Source organism: Terrapene carolina, unplaced genomic scaffold (assembly GCF_002925995.2).
Source record: "Terrapene carolina triunguis isolate 2854851 unplaced genomic scaffold, T_m_triunguis-2.0 Scaffold641, whole genome shotgun sequence".
NCBI classification, from domain to species: domain Eukaryota; kingdom Metazoa; phylum Chordata; order Testudines; family Emydidae; genus Terrapene; species Terrapene triunguis.
Window position 1 is genome coordinate 2,173,616 of NW_020664992.1, and position 16,461 is coordinate 2,190,076.

At 49.2% G+C, this 16,461-nt stretch overlaps 1 protein-coding gene across 1 annotated transcript; it reads right to left on the reverse strand.

The window, feature by feature from the left end:
- Positions 1-3,319: 3,319 nt before the first annotated feature.
- On the reverse strand, positions 3,320-14,939 carry SMARCD1 (SWI/SNF related, matrix associated, actin dependent regulator of chromatin, subfamily d, member 1). The gene is made up of 13 exons (XM_024214741.2): positions 14,758-14,939; positions 13,595-13,782; positions 12,345-12,387; positions 12,114-12,236; positions 11,638-11,760; positions 10,287-10,403; positions 9,115-9,216; positions 8,822-8,983; positions 8,578-8,675; positions 7,898-8,033; positions 7,097-7,219; positions 6,693-6,794; positions 3,320-5,119 (listed from the first exon to the last, which is right to left on the reverse strand). The coding sequence occupies exons 1-13, from the start codon at positions 14,911-14,913 to the stop codon at positions 5,066-5,068; spliced, it is 1,527 nt and encodes a 508-aa protein (XP_024070509.1). The 5' UTR covers positions 14,914-14,939; the 3' UTR covers positions 3,320-5,065.
- Between the last annotated feature and the right edge of the window lie 1,522 nt (positions 14,940-16,461).

Sequence of the window (16,461 nt, forward strand, 5' to 3'; positions counted from 1 at the left end):
AGTTAATTGCAGCTTCCTAGCAGCAGTGAGAGTGATTGTTTTCATGTGTCATGCCAAATCCATGTATGCAGTGTTAGTCCCAGGCTATTAGCAAGACAAGAGTGAAAATATCTTTTACTGGACCATCTTCTGTTGGTGTGTGTGAGAGAGAGAGAGAGAGAGAGAGAGAGAGAGAGAGAGAGAGAGAGCAGTTTCAAGCTTACACAGAGCTCTTCTTCAGGTCTGGCAGACTCAGCTGGAGCCTGTTGGTAGCACAAACAAATTCTGGAGACCCAGACCTGAAGAGCTCTGGGCAAGCTGAAAAGCTTGTCTCTCTCACCAACAGAGGATGGTACAATAAGTGATATTATCTCATCCACTTTGTCTAACGCCAATTCCATGGCTTTTTAGGTAGTTTTATAAAACTCAATGTAAATAACTAGGGCCCTACCAAATTCAGGTTCCATTTTTGTCAATTCCACAGTCATAAGATTTTAAAAATCAGAAAGTTTGTGATTTCAGCTATTTAAATCTGAAATTTCAGTGTTGTAATTGTAGGGGTCCTGACCCAAAAGGGTGTGTGTGTGGGGGGAGGTTTGCAGTACTGCTACCCTTACTTCTGCGCTGCTGCCTTTGGATCTGGGCAGCTGGAGAGTGGCTATTGCTGGCTGGGAGCCCAGCTCTGAAGGCAGAGCCACTGCCAGCAGCAGTGCAGAAGTAAGGATGGCATGGTATGGTACTGCCACCCTTACTTCTGTGCTGCTGTCTGCAGAGCTGGGCCCTCAGTTAGCAACTGCCACTCTCCAGCCACCCAGCTCTGAAGGAAGCACTGCCACCAGCAGCAGCGCAGAAGGGTAGCAGTACTGCAACCCCCCCTACAATAACCTTGTGACACCCCCCCCGCCCCGCAACTCCCTTTTGGGTCAGGACCCCCAATTTGAGAAACGCTGGTCTCCCCTGTGAAAGCTGTATGGTCCGGGGACAGAATAGATCAAAACCATGGGTCACAAATGAAATACTACAAATGTGTGACATCAGAAGAGAACGTGAGAGAGACAAGAACAGCACTGAGGAAGCTGATAAATACAGAGCAATTGGCAGAAAGATCAAGAAAGGAATGAAGGTAGCCAAGGAGATATGGATGAAAAACAATGCTCTAAAATTGAAGAGTGTATCAATAATAATATAGCAAACAAGCCTTCCAGGTTGTAAAAGATCTGACGAAGGAAAGATGGACCAAAACTAATGCAATTCAAGACAAAGAAGGGAACAGTCTTACAGAAGAAAGGGACATCATCAATAGGTGGACAAACTACTGCTCTGATCTATACAGCCACCAGCCAAATGGAGATCCTAGTGTCTTAGACAGCCCAGATTCAACAGAGGAGGATGGACTTTCCAATACTATGTGAAGAAATGGATACAGCTGTGAAATCACTCAAGAATGGAAAGGCTACAGGTATTGACAACATCCCAGCCAAACTGATGAAATTTGGAGGAGAAATAGTAATAGATGTAGTCACCAAGATCTGCAACAAGATCTGGCAGACCGGTGAGTGGCTCTCCATGTGGACACAGTCACTAATCATCACTCTGCCAAAGAAAGGCAACCTGCAATCGTGTCAAAATTACCGGACCATAAGCTTAATTAGCCATCCCAGCAAAGCGATGTTGAAAGTCATATTGAACAGATTGAAGCCACAAGCAGAGAATATCATCGCTGAAGAATAGGCTGGCTTTCGTGCTGGAAGAAGTACCACAGAACAGATTTCCAACCTTCGTGTTCTATATGAGAAGTACTTACAACACCAGCAGGATATCTACATCTTTGTTGACTTCAAGAAGGCGTTTGACAGAGTATGGCACGAAGCTCTCTGGGTAACCATGAAGTAGTACAATGTTGGTCGTAAGCTTATTCTTACCATTAAACAACTGTATGCCAAGGCCAGCAGTGCAGTTCTCGTCAATGGCACAATAGAAGAGCGGTTTCGCACCACTGTTGGAGTCCGGGAAGGCTACCGTCTTTCGCCCATACTGTTCAACATCTACTTGGAGCCCATAATGACTAATTCCCTAGAAGATCTCACATGCACAGTCAGCATTGGGGGAGCAAACAATCTCAAATCTTCGGTTCGCTGATGACATTGATGGTCTGGCAGGCAGCGAAGATGAACTTGCCAACCTTGTGAAATGATTGGATGAAACCTCTGCAAAATACGGCATGGAAATCAGTGCAGAGAAAACCAAACTGATGACAAACAAACATGATGGTATCAGCTCACATATCCCTGTCAGTGGACAAGAGCTGGAGATAGCGAAACAGTTCAAGTATCTGGGGACAATCATCACTGATGAAGGATCCAAGGCAGAAATTCAGGCAAGAACTGCGCAAACAACAGCAGCAGTGGCAAAGCTAAAGCCATTTGGAGGAATAAGAACATCTCCCTGGAATCCAAACTGAAACTGCTGCACACATTGGTCATCTCCATTTTTCTGTATGCGTCCGAGACATGGACCCTTACAGCAGAACTTGAACGGAAAATACAGGTAGTAGAGATGAGATACTTCTGTAAAATCCTGGGCATCTCCTACTTCAACCACGTCACTAATGAAGAGGTCTGCAACATCATCACCCAATGCGCTGGGTCATATGAAGACCTCCTGGTGACCGTGAAGAAGCGCAAGCTGAAGTGGTACAGCCATGTAACAAGATCTGGCCTATCCAAGATCATCCTCCAAGGGACAGTTCAGGGGAAGAGAAGAAGAGGTAGACAGAAGAGATGGATTGACAACATAAAAGAGTGGACAGGAATGGACTTCGCGGAGACTCAAGCACTGACAAACAATTATCGGGGGGTGGAGACAATTGGTTGATTGTTCATCAGTGATGGTGCCCCAACGACCAAAGCGGTTATGGGAGTGATGATTATCATAGGGTAAAAGCACACAAAAGACCAATTTTTTTGGGGGGGGGGGGGGGGGGAGGAGAGAAACACACCAGTTTTCACAGTCCACAACGTATTTTTCATGGCCATAAATTTGGTAGGGCCCTATAAATAATGTAGCACTCTCCAAATTCCACACAATTTGAAGGTGAGTCAAATTTGGACCATATAAACAAGCTGTCTTCCTTTTAAAAGGGAGTGGAGTCTAGTGTTCCTGCTTGCCCTCCCTCAATGAGCAGAGCTCCCACTACACGGGGGTTTTGCAGGTGCAAGCAGGAAGTCATTTCATCCCTTCCACAGCAGTTATATGACAGGAGCTATCTGTTACACAACTGCAAACTGCCATTCGCCAGCACAGAAGGAGGACAAGCGGCTTCCTTCACAGGAGGCTTTTATTAAAATTGTGTGACATCTACAAGGATACAGTACAAAAAAAATTTTGGTCCATGAAAAACCATAATCAGTTAATAAAAACAGTATTTCTGCAACAGCTACACTTGCCTAGGCAATATCCAAGTATCCTTCACTATTTCTTGCCCCGAGGAGCCGGTAGTCTGCATTAACCGGCACCGGGACTTCAGCCCCTGGTGCTATAAAGGGGCAATTCTTTAAGGGTCCAAAGACAGAAGGGAGGGAAGGTTGGAAAGACTATTACTCGCAGACAAGTAGTGTCTCTCTCACACACACAGGCTTACAGGGGCTCCCAATTTCATAGCAGCCCCTCAACCACACTCCAGGGTAGTTGAGGTTGTCTGTCAGTAACATGATTTTACAGCTAACGTCAGGAGAGCACAACCAACTGGGTTCTGAGTCCGCTCACTTTACAGTCCCAAAAAGGAATCTGAGCAGAAATATTTAGCCCCAGGTGAAGAGAGCCCCCACCTCCCAACACGACCTGCCGCACACACATGGTCCTGAGGGCAAAGAGCACAAGAATGCCACTAAATTAATTCATTAGCAATTCATTCCATGTCTAGGCTGCTACTCTCCCAGCTGGAGAAAACCCATCTGCACATACTCGATCACCGGCCCTGTGACAGCCCCAGAGCCCACTCGGTGCCCAAACAGGGAAGACAACGAAGCAGAGGAGCCCCGACCTACTACTAATTTGCTTATTTGTTTGGGGCTGTTTGGTAGAGGCCCAGGCTGCCTCCTCACATCATACGCAAGGGAGCATTCAAGTCACCAAAGGCAGAGACGCAGGATCATCATCAGCCTGGTCCAAGAAATGACCCTAAGGCTTTATGTTCCGCATAATCCCACTGCAAGGAGGAGCAGCAGTTGGTGCATTCCCCACTCCCTGCAGCAGGAAGAATAAACAGCCTTTGGCAAGACTGCATTGCTGCTCAATCCTGCATGTTAGAGCTACACTTGCAGCTCCCTTGGCATGCAGTAGAGTTACCTCTTCATAGCTCCTTCATCTTTGTGCTGAACCAGTGTCTCCCTCGTGCTCCAGGGCTGGAACAGCCTCCTAGGGAACACGAAGGGAGCTTTAACTAAGGAGACAGAGACATGATGGGAAAAGCAATTCTCTACATAGCACAGAAACCCTCTCTTAGGAGAGGAGAGTCCTACAAGGAGGGATGATGCAAGAGCACCCCCATAGGGGGAGAGTGTGTGCCAACATGCAGGAGCTCTGCCCGCTGTGTCTCATGGGACCTTGTGAAGTGAATGGCCACAGGCCTCTGTCTGCATGGCAGATCCAGAAGGGCCCATGCTGAGAGGCTTTCCAGCCCCACATTCTCTGGGGTGCAAGAACTAGAGCCCAGTTTTGGAGAAGGGGCTGTGGTAAGTTTCTGAACTCAAGAGAAGTTCTGAACCTGCAGAAACACTGGATATTGGGGGCATTACAGGCAAAGCGGAGACAAGGTCGGCTTGCAGGAGCTCTGAGACTGACAGGGCCTCAGTGAGGGAGGAAACCAGGTAGAAGTGTGTGACCCTTTGAGCCTGTCTGCTTGCTACATCCCCAAAGCCCCACGGGGCTCTGGAGTCACATTGATACAGACACTGCCAGAGGTGAGTAATGGCTGCAGGTCTCTACGCCGGAGTGGGGGTTGTGTGGGCCTAAACAGTGAACTCTGCAGCACTCAGTCTCCACAAGTAGCTGTGATGCCTTCTGATCAGGGGAGGAGTGGGGCAACTTATGTGTTGCGGATTCCCAGTGCCTGCTCCAGCTCCTGCCGTCTCTGCTGCACCTGTGGGAGGAGAAGCCAGATCCCCTGCTTTAATACACTTACAGTGAATGGTAAGTCAGAGTCCAAATAACACATGCTCCAAGCCTGGAGGGAGTGAAGGAACGATGAGCCCAAACCCATTCATAGCCCCATGGAAAGAAACAGGACTCCTTTCTCAGCCTGGCTATGTCTTTCCTGTTGGCTCCCTGTCCCCGCCTCCTAAATCCTGTCCGTAGTACAGCCCACAGGTTACAATGTGTTCCACAGGCTAGTGAAGGGTGCACAAATTGCACTGTAGGGAGGCTGCACTGTCTAGTGGCTAGATGAAGGGAATGGAAGTCAGGACTCCAGGGTTCTAATGCCAGCTCTACCAATCATTCATTGCATGAGCTGGGGCAAGTCTGTGCTCCGATGTCCCCATTTTGAAGTGCAGCCAGTACAGGGCTATGAGGGAATTAGTGCATGTGCAAAGCACTTCAGCCTCTGACACAAAAGGCTAATAAAAGGGCAAAGAATTTTTTGTTTGTTTGTTTTGTTTTTTACAGTTTGCTTAACAAGAAACCTGTGATGGGGCAGTTTCAATTTCATGCAGGGGATTTTGGGGCGTGGCTCCAGCTCTCTGCCAGGGCCCACTTCAGCTCTGCACTAGCCTGTGGGTTGCTCCCGTGCAGAGATCTGAAAGCAAAGGCCAAGCCAGCATGCATCCCATGAGAGGGGGATGGCCTCTCCTCACAGCTACATTGAACAAGGAACTCCTAGGAAGCACCAAGCCCAAGGACCATGGTTCTGGCTGCGATTTAAAAGGGATGTCTGTGTAACAACCATGGATTTAAATGGGAAGAGGTTGGCTAGGTGGTGGTGAGGGCTAACACTAGTATCACCTCTGCATGACCTGGTTTTGATCCTAACTGGACCTAAACCAGCAAATAGTTTGATGGAGTCTTTCCAGCCCTGATGAATGTTTACCGGCAGTTACTCCTGGGGGGGGAATTCTGTGCCTCTGCATTTACGTATTGATAAATAAAACTTGCAGAATTTTAAAGTATTGTGCTCAGAATTTTTAGGCGCAGAATGCCCTCAGGAGTAGGCAGTACAAGACCACGCCACAAAGTTGCAGCACTGTATCTGAAGCAATAGGACTCGGAACAGATGGGCTGTGGCAAATCCAGGTCCAAGGTGCACTGGTCAAGTTGTGTGTGGGTATCCAGGATTGGAACAGAAGGGTGCTGGAGATCGGGGGGGGGGGGGGGTGGATAGCTCAGTGGTTTGAGCATTGGCCTGCTAAACCCAGGGTTGTGAGTTCAATCCTTGAGGGGACCACTTAGGGATCTGGGGCAAAATCAGTACTTGGTCCTGCTAGTGAAGGCAGGGGGCTGGACTCAATGACCTTCAAGGTCCCTTCCAGTTCTAGGAGATAGGATATCTCCATTAATTTATTTATTTTATTTTAGGACTGAGATGCATCAGCAGAACTAGGTGGTTGAAACTCCGTATGCCTGGCTGCACTACGCCCAGCTTTAGCGAACAGCATCTCCCTACAAGCACAATAGCAGCTGCCAGGTGTGGATGGATTCCCTCAAATGGGAACGCTCACCTTGGAGTAGAAGTATCTGCACACGGCTTCCTGAGCCCAGGGCTGGAAGTAGAATTCAGCTCTACGCTCCTCTTCTGGATTCCCAACAACATCAGTCATGGTCTGGAGGCACCAAAGAGAGCAGCTTACAACCCAGAGTCATGCAGCTGCCCAAATTACTCTCACAACCCTCCCCATGTCCTGGGCTACCCACAAGCACTGTCCCCAAGCAGACTCCAGCAAGACCTGGCCCAGCCAGCGCTGTCAGATTGAAATCCTGGCACTCAATTCCAATTTTCGGTGTGGCTACAGTCCTGCAAATTGTGCCCCTCCATGTATCTCAGCTGCTAACTGAACAAGAAGAGTCTGATTGGATGGACTGAGCCTCTGTTTGCCTTCCACACAAAAGGGAAAAATCTTTTTACCTTTAGATCTCGGCACTGCGACTGGAGCCAGTCATTGATGAAGCCTTGGGGGTCACGGGCAAAACTCAGCATGAACTCACGTTGTGTCTTCAGCTGATTAATGGTTTCTATTGTCTCATGGATCTGAGAGAGAAAAATGTTGTAATGGCGTATTGCTGAACCAGGTTATGAGGCCAACCCGACAGAGAGGCAAGACAAACCAAAGGGTCCAGCATGTTAAGATGAAAACTCTCATACTTCCTGGTTGACCCAGATGTGTAATATACACCCCACCCTACTTCCCTCTTCCTGTAGAGACAGGTTGGTAGGGTTCAGACAATGCACTGACATGCAGACTCAGGACATTCAGCACCTTTCATCCAAAGATCTCACTGGGCTTTAACTACCAGGAACTACTGGCAAACCCCCCCAAGATGTAGCTTCACGTTACTGCATTGTAACGAGATAGGCAAGTCACTTCATTCTGTGCCTCTAAGGTCTCAGGTAGACGAGCTGGAAAGAGGATCCAGCAGCCCTGACTCCCAGTCCCCAGATCTAACCACTAAACCAGTTTCCCTTTAATCACTCACTTTCAAATCTATTTTCCTGGTAAGTAAAAAGATTGTCACTATCTGATTTGGTATCACAGAAATGGTGCCACCCTGGCAGAAATTTTGCCCTCACTGTTCTAGATCCCAAATATAAAGCCACTAGATGAATCCATATTGAAAGCTGCAAAAAAGCTCTCTCCTGCAACATTGTGCCAGCCAACCTCATCCCAGCACACAAACTCTAGCTGGAAGGGCAGGATCCAGCTCCTACCTTGTTATCCAGGGCAGCGATTTCCTGCTGGCTGGCTGTGGACAGCAAGAAAGAATTCATCTGAGTTTTAAGAGTATCATCCACTTCCACATCGATGTCATAGCAGGCAGTTTTTTTCTGGTCGTTTGGGTCAACACTGTGGACATCAGCAAGAGAACACCCAGAAAAAGTGAGAAGCCTGAGTCAGTGTATGAGTGCATCCTTACTAGCACCTCTAAGCTCCATAGGTAGAGGGGTAGGGAAGACAGAATTAACGTATGCATTACATTTGGTTTTCTGTAACAGAAGAAAGGGGTCAGGAACACTGAGGAGCAGAAAAACACTTTACCTCCCTAGTCGCACATCATACATGCAGCACAGGGGACCAGGAGCTTACAGTCTAGACAAGCGCAGTGCAAAGGTCAGAGTTCAAACATAAGCATGCGGGTGCACAGTGTGGAGGTCAGTGTTGGCAGGAGGAAAGAAAGCAGGGATTTACAGAAGGGGTGTTTGGTGAATGGGAAAAAGAGGCTGTTGAATCCACACAGGGTAGAGTGAATAAAGACATGGAAAGATGGAGAGGTGCAGAAAGTTCAGCAGCTACTGAAACTGACTGTAACAAGGAGCATCTCCCCATACAAGTATCTCTAGCTCACTTATCCGCCCTTCCCAACAAACGGTGCCTCAGGGGCCAGTCTCACCTGATCACATGGTTAATGATGATTGGTTCTGGGGGCATGAGCAAAGCATGCAGCCTTTGAGGAATCTCAGAGAACTTCATCCGCTGAGACTCAAATATCTGCAAGAGAAAGAGGGAGTGGGGTGGAAAGCAGCACAGTGCTGGGAAAGGGGCAGCCTGGAGAATCTCTGGTTCTTGGCAACAGAAGCCAAAGCTGTCTCCTGCCCCAGACACGCTGCCCCACCCTAAGTTGGAGACACTTTTACCTGCTGGAGGTACTTGTCGCAGATGACATACTCCCGCTCATGGGGATCCTGTAGCTTGTGGGTCTTGATGTACTGCCACAGTGCCTGGATGATCACTGGGCGGGTCTGGGTATGAATCCCCAAGAGACGAGCCAGGCGGGGGTCCAGTTTGAACTGTGGTGGCTGAGGAGACAAGAGCATGACAAAGGTGGGGGTAAAGATGATGCAGCAGCTACAGATAGGGTTCATCCAAGTCACAACTCAGATGCTAAGGCCCTGCTCACTCCCCATCTGCATCGTACCAGCCTGCCTACCTGATAGTCCAGCATCAGGAGGACAGTACAGCGCACATTCACGTCCCCAGGCCTCTTCACCTGGAAGCCATCTGTCTCCTGGGTAGTAGCAGTTCTGTGCCACTGGAAAAAACAAAAACAAAAACACAGCGGGGGGGGTGGTTTAGGGCCACAGACTGCCAGGTCATTCCCTCTGCTTCTGCTGCTTGCCAGGCACAACATTTACCTGTAATTGCCCTTTACTGATGACCCAAACTCCTCCCCAGAAAGATCCTGCCCATTTGACAGGATGTGATCTCTGCCATGTGCCCCTGGACTCTACAGACAGTTGTGGTGGCTCTGACAACACCTCTGAAAGGAGGCTGGAACTCCTGCGGTGAATAGTGTGAGGAGAGTTCATCAGAGGAGTACGCAGCTCACCAGTTTTAAAGTTCAAGATTACTATCATGGAGCATCCGGGGAGAATGACACGGATGAAATGTGAACTCACAAGAGTCAAGTGGCTGCAAAGGGGCTTAATTTATTTGGCATGGATCACGTTGCTGTCCCCAACACAATGGGCTTGGATGCAACAATTGTTCAATACACCTAGAAACAGCTGATAGCTAATGTCTCTGCCTTACACCTGCCTTAACAGAGAGGCTGTCTTAGACTCTCCTTTCAAATAAGTGTGTAAGTGTATTCGCGTCCTCGAAATTCCAGCTGTGCTGCAAACAGGTAGAACATAGAATTGATGGGCTTTATCATGAATGATTCCCAACAGCATGGCCAGGTTATGCATCCACCTCTGCTACATTCCCAACGCTACCAGACTTGCTCCAAGTATGGGGAACAGAGGAGACAGGCATTTGTGGTCTGTGTCTTTGCACTTCACAGGAGCATCTTTTGCCTAGAGTTTCACATACACTAATTGTGCAAAGCTAAGGGACTCTGATACTGTTCTTATTCATCAGAATGGAGCAGAAAGGGCACAAACAAAAGTTATCTTCTTACCCAACCAGCTTCAACCCCTCTGAGGGAGGTTAGCATTATCCCCATTTCACAGACCGAGAGGTGAAGCTTTTTGCCCCAGGGCTCCTAGCAAGTCAGTAGCAGAGCTGGGCTCAGCACTCAAGAGTTCCTAGCTCCCAGAATGACATGGTTGCCAAGATTCTGAACTCCATTTGGAGATGATATAACAAAGTATAGCTCACCTCCACCAGGTGATTGTCTGGGCCATACAGGTCCTTGTCCAGCTCGATCACCAGAGACTTGAAGAAGGATGAGAATTTCCTTTTCTGTTTGGTGGCATCATATTTGGACAGAGCAGCCTGCAGCAGCACAGAAAGGAGAAGTGTTAGGGCAGTCAAGGCCAGCAGTGGAGCACACCCAGCACATACAAAAGCACTGATGGGAACTGAACCCTCCAACTCCCATTTACTTATACTAAACCCACCCCTCCTTCCAAAACCCCAACATGGAGACAATGGCATGTTTGCTAGTTGCCTTGGCTTCTTTGCTGTCTGTTCTATCCCTTCCCCCCCACATTCTCTGTCATTCATCCATTTGCCTTTCCACTAGGGGCAGGGACTGTGTCTTTCTAGGGAATCCAGGGTTATCAGAAGCTGTTCTCCTCAACACAGTATGCCTGCCAAGCAGTCCGGCAGGCTATCCCCCACAGGCTAGAGTAAATAGGTCCCTCAAGGACACACACCAGATCAGCTGTCCAGCACAAAGGGAAAGAAGCCCAACAGCACAGGACAGTCCAGAGATGAAAAGTAACGGGATTAAATTCTGAAGTGCTGGGGCAGATTTTACATCCAATATGGATGTTCCATGGGAATCCCTTGCCAATAACCATAGCACAATACCATGTTTGACTAGCTTCCTGTGAGGCGGATTCAAGGCCTCCTCCAGGCCCAGGGCAGTCACATTAATGCAGGAAGATTAAAGTCCAGGAAGCCCTATTCCAAAATTGCACTGCAGTTACTGGCCCAAGAGCTAAGAAGGAACTAAACTACCCATAATAAACCCTGATCCTTCCCTTGTGTTTGCAAATCCAGTCTCGAGGCCAATTCCTCACGGCAGACTAGAGACTTTTTTGGGAGGGGAACAAACTCACAAACTTGTTATGTGCAATCTTTGTGTCTGCTTTCAGAGGTAGGGAAGGCAAGTGCCACAAATCTCCCACCATCAATCCTCTTAGCTATAAAGAGCTAAGTATTATTATTGTAGTGTCCTACCTCATGGGGTGGCCAACTGGTTTGGCCCTCTTACCCTCTCCCCCTTCTCATCAGACTCCTGGGCAGGTACGAGCGAGAGAGGATACATTCATAGAGTCCAAGGCCAGAAAGGACCATTGTGATCATCTAGGATAGAGGGCCCCTAGTTCCATTCTCAGACATTAAGCAGTTGGTCTTCACCTCCAACTCCAGACCTTTGAAAGCATCTTCTTTGGTCACAACCCAACAGGGTTTAGCTCCCACACCCATTCAGCTCATCTTATCTGGAGAATTAATGCTGCTCCCTCGCCCTTCCCAGAGGGGCTGGGTGCCTCACACTCACGTCCTCGAGCAGCCGCCCTTCCACCCGGAGCTCCCACGAGGCAACAGTCCCTTCGCCATCTTCCGCGTCCGACTTGGCTGGATTGAAGGTGTTGGAGATAAAAATGCGCAGCTTTCGCTTTTGCTAAGAGGAAAAGTATCAGCTAAACGTTAACAGCAAAATGCAGAAACCAATAAACATGCTCAGGCCACAGCCACAATCAAAAAAATCACAGGATCTGGACTCACTTTCACCTCCTGCAGCTGAGAAACAGAGTGCCAAACCAGAGAGCAAGCCAGGCAAAGAGAGGGTCAGCAAGCACCCCTGACTGCCCTCTGAGGCTAAAGTCCAGGATAGGACATTGACCCTCAATACATCACACTCTCAAGAGCCTTTACAGACCCACCCAAATGCCATATAAGTCAGTCCTGTTTTCTCAGTTCAGTCACAGGTCTCTAGGCACCCCAGCAAGAAACCTGAGCACTATCCTCCCTTACCTTAATGGGTCGTTTCAAGGCCTCCTGGATATCCAGACGTTTCCTCATGATCGTCTGGTCCAGTTTCCTTTCAAATGCCAACAGATCCATGTAGGCCTGAGACTCTGGTACCAGTTCACGAATCTACAGCAAAGCACAAGCCAATCAAGAACGCTGCTTCTCTCCCCCTGAAACTGCTTAGAACTCGGAACTACAGCAGCGGAGGCAGGAAAAGTAAAAAACCTCACTCACCCTCTGAGGTAGAATTTTGTCAGCCATTTTCTTTTTCTTAGCGCTGTTTAAAGAAGGATACACACATTAAGATGGCAACCAGTTTTTCCCTCAAACAGTCAGAACACAAGAAAAAGGAGCAAGGATGTGGGTTTATTCTCAGATTTGGGACTCTGCTATGAGGGGCACTTGCTCCTCAACATCTGTCTCAGTCCAGTCCTCCTCTCTTTCAAAGGCTGTTTATTGTGACTGTCAGTCTCTGTACAGAAACTTTCCTTACCCACCCTTCCTCCCCATGGCCACAGCAGGATTGAAACACTAATACTGCAGAGCTCAAAAGCACCTGCAAGACTGAGACCACCTGATTATTTGAACATTTCAAGTCTCCCAAGAGATATGGATAGCTGGGATTGCCCTGAGTTTGGAGAGGTATTTGGTTAAATATTATTTTGATACAAAGTGACTCCCAGGCTTGATTGAATATTAAGCTGGATTTTCTAACAGATAAGTTTTTTTAAGCCAGGAGATACTGTTGAGTAGTATCAAGTGACAATGACATTGAGTTAAGAAATAAAAAAAAAACTTGCTCTTGCATAGGAGCTGAGTATTATTATCTGAAGCTCCCATCACTCAGTGAAATAGGTGCACAAAAAGTTTAAGTCAGTTTGAGCCACCCACGCAAAACAATTAAAGAAGAAAGTCCAAGAGCGTGCTGGCAGCAAGAGAGAGACAGAAGTCCTAGATGTAGTGACCCAAACAACAAAGCATTGTGCTGATCTCTGACATCAGCAGCAAGTGTCCGAATTACTGAATATTGGCTAATCCATTTTTGCAACATAGTCAACTAGCATCCAAAGGGGTTTATTTTGATACGATGGATAAGAATTTATGATATGATCCCTCTTTTCTGGAGGGTCATAAATAGCCTATTTCAATTTAGATAGTGCTTTCTCTATGAGCATTTTTCTTCCTTAACCACCTCAGATCAGGTCTGCTTGATGTGAACATTAGAATCTCCCTGACACTTTTGTAAGGGTGGGTGGGGAGGATGCGCTGGTGTTTTGGACAAAATCTGCCTGACCCTGAATGTCTATTTAGCAATGTGCTGTGCACTGGTTCGCTCCAGCCTTCCACCTCAGAGGTGGCTGAATTTTGGTGGTATTATAGTTCTACAACTTGTGAAGGACTTTGGTGTCCTTCATGAAGAGGCACTAAATGGTCATAGAAAAGATAATCAACCTCAGAATGAGGCGAGAAATCTGGCCTCTTACTTGTGATTACGATTCTGGACCGCTTGCTGCTGGACCTGCTGGATTTGCTGAGGAGCTGGCCTCTTGCGGGACTGATCCATACCAGACTGGGCCATTCCAGGCCGGACTGAGGGACTCCCACCATATCCTGGGGGACCCATGGAGGGTCCCTGAGGTGTCATGCGGCTGCCTGGCAACATACCAGGGCGCTGAGGAGAGAAACACAGGGATCTGGTCTCCATCCGACCCAAACTCTGAAAAGATGGAGACTCCCCAATAAAGGGCAGTTAAGTCCTAAGCACGAGTGGGCTACCAAGCCACATCTGCTAAGCTAAGCGTGACCCCTGCTAGCACAGGGCCACGTGACTCATGGGCTTCCTTGGGATGGACTCAGATGGATCACTACAGGGCTAACAGCTCCAGAAGCAGATGCTTCCAACCAAGAATGAATGGGACTGTAACACAGAAACCATAACCCGCAAAGCTGGCTATGAGAGAGAGTTCTTAATGTCACACACCTCTCCCCACTGCAGGCCTTGTGCCCTAACCGCTGCCTACAATTTTCCTCCATGCATTGAATCACCACTGCAACTGCCATCCCCACAAGATACTCCCACTCTCCCCTTTCCTACCCCTAATCCCCACCTTACGCATTTCCTCTAGGCTGCCTCTCCTCTCCCTTTTCCATAGTTCAGATCCCAGCTTCTCCCTTCCCAATCAATAGTCTCTTTAGGGTCACCTTTTTAACTGAGAGTAACCCTTACTCAGGGCACCCCTGATTTCACTGCAGGGTGACCTCTTTCACTCCCACCCCGTGGAACCCCCAATTTCACCCAAACATTTCCTCCTCATCCTCAAATACCCCCCCCATAGTTTGCCAATTCCCCTCACCATGCACCTAGGCCCCATTTCCTCCCCACGTCTCCCTCGGCCCGAGCCCCAGCTTGCTGTCATATCACCCCCAGAGCCTCGCTCACCCCAGAGCCACCGAGACAAGAGCGCGCTCAGATACGTCCCACCCCATGTACTGCCCCCACCCCGGACAAAGGCAGATCCCGGCCCCCTCCCCCACCTGAGTCCCACTTTCAGAAACGCCTCCTCCCCTTGTATCGTTCCCCAGGGGGCGCCCGAGCACGGACCCCCCCCCGCCTCCGAGCCCGCCCCGCCCCCTCCCCCGGCCTTACCGGGTAGGCGGCGCCCGGCAGGGGGGAGCGGTAGAGGCCTTGGCCGGGAGCCGGGCCCATGCGGACGGGGGGCCCCGGGGGGCCCGGGCCCAGCGCTCCGGCCCCCCCGCCGCCGCCGCTCGGAGTCACCGACTGGAAGCCCGCCCGCGCCGCCATCTTCTCCCAGCACAAAGCGGGGGAGGGGGAGCGGGACCGGAACCGGACATTGATCATAGAGCGCGTGGGGCAGAGCGGCGCCAGAGGTACCATAGAGTGCTCGGGTAGGGCGCAGAGAGATGCTGGGGACGCAGGCTGCCGCCCCCTGCCGCATGGAGGCCGGCACTGCAAGGCGCTGCAGCCAGCCTAGAGCCCCGGGGAGGGACTGGGGCAGTGTCAGGGGGAAGAGCCCACGGGTGTGGGGTGTGGGCAGTGCAGGCGGGGGGTAATGTCCAGGGGAGAGGGGGGCAGTGCCCATGAGGAAGGGGCAGGGACACACAAGCAGCCTTCAGGAGGCTGCCAACAATTAGAGCACTGCCTGGCTTAAAGCATCTCCCTAGGCTGCCCAGTTGTGCTGTGATGCCCAGAACCCACTGGCTGCACCACAGGGAGCCTCAACCGCTGCTTTTAAAAATATCCTAATAAATGTTGAATGAAAATAGAGTGATTCCATCAGAACCCAGCTCCGGCCCTGCTTCAGGCATTTCTGGCTAGGGTGGAATTTTGGTGAATGATTTAAAATACTTTTTGTCTCCAAATAGCTTTGATGCAAATACTTGCTCCAAAAGGTTTGGGTAACATGTCTGGCTATTGAACCAAACCGCCCAAGCAGCAAGGCTTAGCACTGCTGGAAAGCACTGCTCTGCTGAAGCTTCAGGGGCTGTTTCCAAGCCAGTTAGTTAAACAGTCCACCTGCTGTGTCTGGCTGGATTGATCATCTGAGGGTATCAATTTTCTGCTTGCTCACAGGAGTATCCCCATTGAAATCTATGGCGCTAGACTTGTTAGGAGGATCAGCCCCTTGGTGTCTGGTGTATGAACACTGGGGTGTGACCACCCATAGGTAAAATTTATTTTTTTAAATATCTGGTCCTGCTTGCAAGGCTGCAGGGTAAATTCCTTGCCAGACAGAAGACACCTTCTACCTGGCGACTAAGATTTAGCTGCATTTTCCTCTGACTGGCACAAGATTTACTGCAAAATATTGTGGTTGGCTAATGTATTGTGCTTTGTTTAATGAGGTAGGTGCAGCACGTGTCAGGTGAAACGGCACAATGCACACTAGGGGGCTTTAGTAATGTCAGTGCAAAGTCACCTGTAAGATTCTCTTTAGTTTGGAACAAAACTCTCTCTTTCGCTGGTTTGTTATGATGTTGGCTGTTCAGTTCTTTCCAGGTGTGTGCAGGGTCTGAGTTAGAGCTGCTGGGCCTAAATCTGATCTCTTGTACAATGATCTAACTCCACTGACTGGATTTCAGACCAAGCCCCGGTTGGAAGTGCAGTGTGGAGGTGTACGAGCGAGAGCCAAGCTCAGACTTTGAGAGACAGAGATGCAGTTACCAGAGAGACAGAAAACAGCAAAATTCAGAGAGCAAGTGATAGCTGCAGAGCTCTCTGATGTTGAACATGGACAGGAAGGGTTGGGGGAGGGAGAAAGATCAGGTCACACAGGGGTGCTTTGTTGTCTCCATCCATCGTCTCTGTAGTCCCAAGTCACTGCAGCTCAGC